This window comes from Sinocyclocheilus rhinocerous, unplaced genomic scaffold (genome assembly GCF_001515625.1).
Source record: "Sinocyclocheilus rhinocerous isolate Xijiao unplaced genomic scaffold, SAMN03320098_v1.1 scaffold2570, whole genome shotgun sequence".
Taxonomy (NCBI): Eukaryota; Metazoa; Chordata; class Actinopteri; order Cypriniformes; family Cyprinidae; genus Sinocyclocheilus; species Sinocyclocheilus rhinocerous.
The window spans coordinates 153892-161356 of NW_015629500.1; the positions used below are offsets into that span (position 1 = coordinate 153892).

The 7465-nt window shown below is 37.8% G+C and overlaps 1 protein-coding gene across 1 annotated transcript in view; it reads right to left on the reverse strand.

Annotated features, from left to right (window-relative positions):
- LOC107738932 (serine/threonine-protein kinase mTOR-like) overlaps positions 1-7465 on the reverse strand; it is a 164073-nt gene that overhangs the window by 123303 nt on the left and 33305 nt on the right. Inside the window, exons 17-19 of the mRNA XM_016550858.1 lie at positions 4960-5094; positions 2362-2419; positions 339-589 (exon numbers count right to left, since the gene is read on the reverse strand). Of these exons, the coding sequence (XP_016406344.1) occupies positions 339-589; positions 2362-2419; positions 4960-5094 (444 nt within the window). The remainder of the gene's footprint in view (positions 1-338; positions 590-2361; positions 2420-4959; positions 5095-7465) is intronic.

Here is a 7465-nt window from a genome sequence, read left to right on the forward strand (position 1 = left end):
TTTTTTTTTAAATTATGTCGATTCAGCTTAACTTCTACTGAACCTGGAATATTCTTTAAAACCAGTTGAATTTCACTCACTTTGTCACTTAGACAATACACCTAATTAATGGAAAAACAGGTTAAGTGTTGCAATGCGCTGGCAAAGCATCAACAAGTATGTTTGTGCACTTCCATGCCATACATTACTGTGCAGCTGCTTGAAAGCAATCTTTATAAAGCACTATGAAAAATAAAGGTGACTTGACATTTCTGGCTTTCATCTGATTTATGTTTTAACATTCTATTTAAAATAATTTTTGAGGAGAATACCACCTTATTTCTGTGATAGCAGCGTACCTCTCTGATGCTGGCATCACACACTCTGATGACGTTGAGAAAGGTGGGCATAACTTGAGGCAGGAACTGCACACATTTCAGTCCGAGCGATTTGAAAATGAAGGTGACGGCCTGCACCACCATGGTGTGATGATTGGACAGTGACGGGTCACGCAGGATGCGCATCAGAGTCACTATGGCAACTGCTGGGTAAAACTCGTCTAGTGGCAGGTTGCCCATGTTGACCAGCATCTCACTGGTACTGTAGTCAGCTGTTCAGAAAAACATCATCCAAAATGTCAAATGTGACAAAAGTCATTACATTTTGCATGAAGAATTTTAAGCCTTTCATTTGGTTGGTCACTTCAGAGTTTGTTGTTTGCTTATCTTATGTTTGCAATTCAGCTGTGAAACTTGTAAAGTCATACACTCATACACAAAAAGTTACATTTAATATCTTTAAGATACTAAAAGGCACCCTTTAGAGGTAAATAGGGTACAAATGTATATTTTTTGAAAGGGTAACGCCCCAGTGTTCCCAACACCTTTTAAAAAGTAATTTAAGGAATAAAAACATGAAGATATCAGAGCAGTTAGTAAATTGCAGGATTCGTGGTTGCACAACTACAGTACACTATGTGACCCAGGAGGCAGCACGGCCTGCTACTGACCACTTCCTACAGTCATAAAACTCTACCACACATACCTCTGTTAAAAACAAACTATATCTGTGTGTGAATGTGTGTATATATCTGAATGATGTAATGCAGTCATCTGTTTCCCATACACAGCAGGCCGTGCCCTAAAATATATGTGCCATTTGATGTGGGGTTAACAGGCGATCTGGAATTGTTTGACTGCGCTTAAGGGTTTCAAGTCCTTTCATTTGGTTTACAGTGGCAGACACTGGGGTGTCTAAGGACCTGTTTCCACCTGGTATTAATATGAATTGTCGGAGATCTGATCACAAGCGGTTATCCGAGACACATTGCTGTTTCTACCTCCTGTGACCACTCACTCATTCGCTTTAGAGAGCGTGCATGAAAGATGGAAATTAATGCAACATACTGCTCCATTTTGAGACAGACTCTTTAAAAAGAATTATTTAAAATACACTGCGCACTAAAAACGTGACGCAGAGTGCTGAACAGTCTACATGCTTATTAGGATTATTATGGTAATCTACAGACAGTGCAAAACCATATGCTTCTCATGATGTGCATTCTTCCCCCGATCTTGGCAGAATATTATATAAAAATATTCTGACAGTCTTTCCTGAACTAGTCAGTCAGGAAATGAAAAGACAGGAAAAACTGTGACAGACTAAATTCAAAAGAATTGGTAACATCTCCAAGATGATTTTCAGAAATCTATCTGCAAAGCTACCTTAAAAACTATGTGCAAATGTACCTTGATCAAATGCTGTTTTAAGGCAAAAGGTGGTCACACCAAATATTGATGTGATTTAGTAAACAGAAGTTAATAGAAATAATGACATTATTTTTGGGAACATCAAAGTGTTTCACAGTACTGTAGCTTCTAGAAATGCTGCCAAAGCTCTTATGGATTCAGTCTGTCTCTGTTTTCTTCTGTCTTCTCATGAGAGTCATAGTATGTGCTTGTATTTAAGAAATAAAATACCAGTAATAAAAGTCTTCTAAAGAAGCTACTGACCAAAATGATTCAAGATCCTGACAGCTACATATACACTTTTTTTCTGCCCACCATTAACATCACTCACTGAGCTCACCTTCAGCTCATAAAACTTCCCATTGCTCTATTATTACAATAAGAGGGTCAGCAGGCAGTTCTCTGCCTGTGAGAAGAGGCTTTCTCAAAGTGGGACTAGAGTAAAAGTGGAGACCCAGATGGTAACTAACACTTTATCCCTAATGCATCACTCGGGAGATATCCACACTTCCTGCAGCACGCTTCTTTATGAAGCCCTGCTGTTAAAACTATTCATTCTCTCTGCTGCGTAACAGGAGAGGGTCTGAGCTGGTGGACTCTGATACTCTGAACAACGGCCAAAGAGGCCAGACACATGCCATGAGGAGCTTTAAGGGATCCAGAGCTCCAAGTAGACCTAACACACGTATGGCCTAACAAAGGCGACAGAACCTCAAAGTCAGTTTAAAATGCAAGAGGTTTCATATTCTAGAGCAGTGGTTCCCAACTAATGAGCTGACAAGTTGAATTAGGTTTGTTTGATTAAGCAGACAGTGTTGGGATACTCCAGGAACATGGTTGGGAACCACTATTCTAGGGTACATATTGGGCTGCGTCTGAAAGCTTAGGCATCTGACTTGTTGCCCTGCTACCCTATCAGGCAATAATTTTGCAGTCAGCGTTTGAGGATGAAGGTACCTTGTGAAACTGATTTCGGATATTTACACACAAATTGACTACTAACTGCAACTTTCAGACTCCATCTTTATGTTTAGCTCAACTGTCATGGAATGGAAAGCACAGGATTGTGGGATACCATAGGCAATGAAGGACACATCTGTATCTGTATGCTGCCTTGAAAAATCGCTCCGATGAAGGTATGACATGAGCAGGATGTGACATGAGCATTGAATTTGGACATGTTACATCCTGAGCATGTTGCCTTCCTACTTCCTTATGCAGGGCCGGACTGTAGGGGTGGGCGATATAGCCTCAAAATTATATCACGATATTTCAAAAATATTTGCGATAACGATATTTATGACGATATAGAAAAAAAAAAACATGGAACAACGTTTTATTGGTGATTGCAGCTGGCAGGCAGCAGCATTTATTAGTGCAAACAAAATGAAGCTCATCCTTTTCCAATGAGCTACTGTCATCGATGACAGACTACCTAATTCGAAGTTTAAATCTATTGTCATAAGGTGGCAGCAGCAGCTGTGTGTTCGACTTGAAGCAGACCGATCGGTGTATGACATCAAAATACCGCGTGAGTGACTTACCCCTTATTTACCCCTAATTTACACTGCACGCGTCTGCGGCGCATTATGGCTCCGATGCGGCCACTCTAGTCAATGCTTGTGTTTACACCAGCGGAGCCGCGGCACGTTTCAGAAGCGTCCCAGAAGTGGCTCTCCGCGCCGCTTCGCTAAAGATATGCGCTTCGCCTATATAAATAATTAAAGGTTTTTGAACTGCACCTTCACTTCCCTTTTCTTAATTTTCCCCAATATCTGTCTCTTCCTCTTTTTTCTTGTACCTGTCACTTCTTCACCAGCAGGTCTACTGTTATGAACAGAACAACTGTGTCCACTTTGTTGCAAAACAACCACCTCATTGCAATTCAAGACTAACCAGTCAAGACTAACCGATTTATGATTTATTATCGATTCATTATCGAATGACAAAATCGGAAATGATGACTTTGGTACATTGGGAAGGAAAAAATATAAAATATTAATGATAATAATAATAACTAAAAAACAAACAAAAAAAAAAAAACAGGGCAGCAGGCCAAATTAAGCCGCCAGGCCTGCTGCAGAGGCAGGATTTTTTCAGCTTTCAGACACAGCCTCAGTGTCCCACAAAATATTTGAAACAAATCCCATGTCCTATTTAACATAGATAGCAAGTAGTTTTAAGCACATGATATGCATGTACACTCTTATATAAAAATTACAAATTATCACACTACAGTGTAATTGGCATGATCTGTTTTACTTATAACCAATTTATGGTCAAAAAAATGTTTATGATTAACTATAATTACCAAAACTTAATTTTTAGCTGTGTCTCATATTTTGCATACACCCATGTTACTGCTTAATTTCCCCCATTAAAAAATAAATAAATAAAATAAAAGTATACATTAGGGCTGTGCGATAAAGAAAAATGCGATATGCGATAACTCATTAAATAATGCGATATTCGATATGCGATACGATGATGCTTAAAGTGCCACATGCTCAGATGAAACAGTTTTACTCAGCTGTTGCTGAGTCAGTTCTGTGAACTTCTATAACTATCTTGTGTCATATATATATGGTTATTTGTATGTATGTATGTACCAAGAGTTCCTGTAAAACCACAACAAATTCCTTGTGTTTGCGCACACTTAAGCGGTGAATAAAGCTCATTCTGATTCTGATTCTAATAAGAAAGCACCCCTACAACAACTTATGAAAGTGAACGGTAGTGTTATACTCGAGCATTACATAAAAATGTCATTTTAACATTAGTGTAATCATTTTAACATGAGTTTAGGAACTGAATAATAAAAAGGAAAAATAAAAAACTGCTTAGAATTTACTCTTTGAATTCAATATGCACTGATTCTTATTTAAGCTACAAAAGTTATTTAGGTAAGAGCAGTGAGTGATTTTCTCTTTGTCTTTTGTTCATGGCCCCAAATATTGCAAGCTGTAGCGATATGCATATTGTGATGTGTACATTTGCGATATTTCGATAATTTCGATATATTGCACAGCCCTAGTATACACTCAATTTTCTTATTTTTTATACAAATTGTGCTGACTGCATTAATCAAGCTCATTAAATAAATAAATAAATAAAAATCTGTAAATTTTGGAAAAACATCACTTGAACATTGTTTGAAGCACTTCCTTTCAAATAACTGTTGCACCCACATTCGTGGAAACTGGCATTCAATGACAGGAGCCGAAATCAGTACCTCTCTCCTAATCCCCTGGTTCTGTTCTGTCTTCAGGAAGTTGAGTAGCACCTCCAGGAGAGACGGATACTTCCTGTATGGCTCCACCACATACCCAGTACTGGCTACTTGTTGACCCAGAGTCCAAAGTGCCACCTGGTGGGAGAGAAGATGATCAGTGTGTTATTGTGTACATTAACATCTTTCATTTATTCATTTAGCAGGTGCTTTTATGCAAAGTGACTTATAAATGAGGAATATAACAAGTGATTTATAATTAGGGTTGGGTATCGTTAGAAATTTTCCGGTTCCGATTCCAGTTCCAGTTTTACCTAACGATTCCGGTTCCATTTAAATGAACTATTTTATTTATTTTTTTACTATTTTACCTTAATTGAATGTAGTGTTGGCTGGAAGGTAGTAAGTAATGTTGAGTAATGCATGTGCTTCAAAGTTGATGTTTTTTACACTATCAATAACATTTTGCTTTTCAAGCAGGAATAAGCTGGTTGGCCAAATAGTCCCTTGAGGGCTAAGACACTTGTTCATTTCCCTAAATAAATGAAATATTATACTTATAACCATGTATACACACACTGCATAAAGCCCCTATTTTACAAATAATAATGCAGTCAGGAGATGGTGATGCAATGAGTGGTTTCCACATTTTTAAACATTTAAAATGCATGAAAATATTTTCTATCACTTTGTTTATCACTCTTGAAATGACCTGTACACTAAATAATCTAACCCTCATACTTGCATAACAATAGCAGTCTATTTATTTAGTGGTCCAAGTTGAAGTCAGTATGTATATTAATGACAATATGGGACAAATATAATGTAATTTAGTGGCAGCAGAAGCTGCGTGCTGCCGAACATGTACAGTCAGACAAAACAACGTGCACATTTATCAAAGACGCGAGTGCGCGTACAGTCGTGGAAAACGATGTGTTCGGCAGTTAAAGACGCGGCGCGTCTGTGGAGTGCGCGTCATGGGAAACAATGTGCTCAGTAATTAAAGAGGCAGGGCGGCGTTTCTGTTATTTGGTTTGTGACATCCTTTACGGGAAACGCCGGCGCAAGGCTGCTCACAGCGCTTGGTCACGTGTCGCACCAGAACCGTTTTCGGAACCGAAACTTAGAAATTGCTCACAGTTCCGGTTCTTTTCAAAAAACAGAACCGGGTCTGAATAAGAACCGGTTATCGGTTCCCAACCCTATTTATAATAAGGAGGTAGTTTTTGGAGTCAGTAGGATGCAGTTAAGTGCTCACAGAATTTTTGAGTTGTTTCTTGAATATTGTCAGGGCTTCGGCTGTCTGGATAGGTGTACTTGCATATTTTATGTATTTTATTGACTTTAATACATTCAGTTTGGTCTTTAACACTCCTAAATGCTGTGTCATTAAATTAGCTTCACTATCCATTTATTAGTTTTATTAGATAGTGTTTTTAATGAGGAAAAATTGAGTGCTGTTTTATTGAGAAAACATCTTTTAAAATTGATCCAGAAAGTCAAATAAAGCCCCAGACACAGTTCAGAGCAGGTAAAGTATTTAGTTACATGAGCTTCTGTGAACTTCGGGTAACCTAAAACTAACTAAATCATCCAAACTCTATAACACTCCTGATTGCTGAAGCAGAATCCGACAACGTCATACCAAGAATGAAAGCCTTGTGTAAAGTTGTGTAAATGTTAAGGACATTGGACTGCACCGCATAACAGTACTGTAAAACCTTTCAGACTCAAAGCATGCACTCTAGAGTGCCTCCAAATATTACTGAAATACACAAGTACATCAGACAGTTTTCATAGTTTTTTACAGAGGAAAGTGGAAAGAAGAGTGCTTTTCATTAACCATATTGCTTTGCAAAAGACAAAAAACTAATTGCTTCACAGAGTAAAAATATAAATCTTGTGACTATAAGAACATTAAAGTACTTTTTTTTTTCTGTTAACAACAGCATAAGCTCACCCTCCCAGGTTGAGAGAAAAATAAAAGGTTTTAAAGCTACGATATGTTTTTGATTAAAAAATAGTAATGATAATAATAATAGCAAAATGTTATTAATGAGAGTGCAAAACCAAAAAAAAAAACTTTTCCAAACCATGTCTTTACCTGAATACATTTTGATAAACCTATAAGAATTATTTATATTTAAGAACTGTCGGGACGGATTTCATACATTTGCATATATTTGTTTTTCATCACATTTGGTGCAGGCAACTGTAGATAATGCTGTTGCTCTTTATTGCTGGCCAAGGTACTGAAGGACATTGAGCAGGTGTTGATATATAAATGTGGGTGGTCATATGAAGAGTTCATTTGCAAAAACCGATAAACGCCACTTTAAAAAAAAAAAGAGCTGATTGCCGTGCATTATTCTCCACATATAGCGTGATCTGAACCCTAAACACGTTTTGTCAAAAAAGCCGGTTTTGTCCACTTTCAGGGCATCACGAGTTCACGTTTTACTGCAGAAGCTGACAAGCGCCCTTGTTGTTTTTGAACAGAAGCCGATAA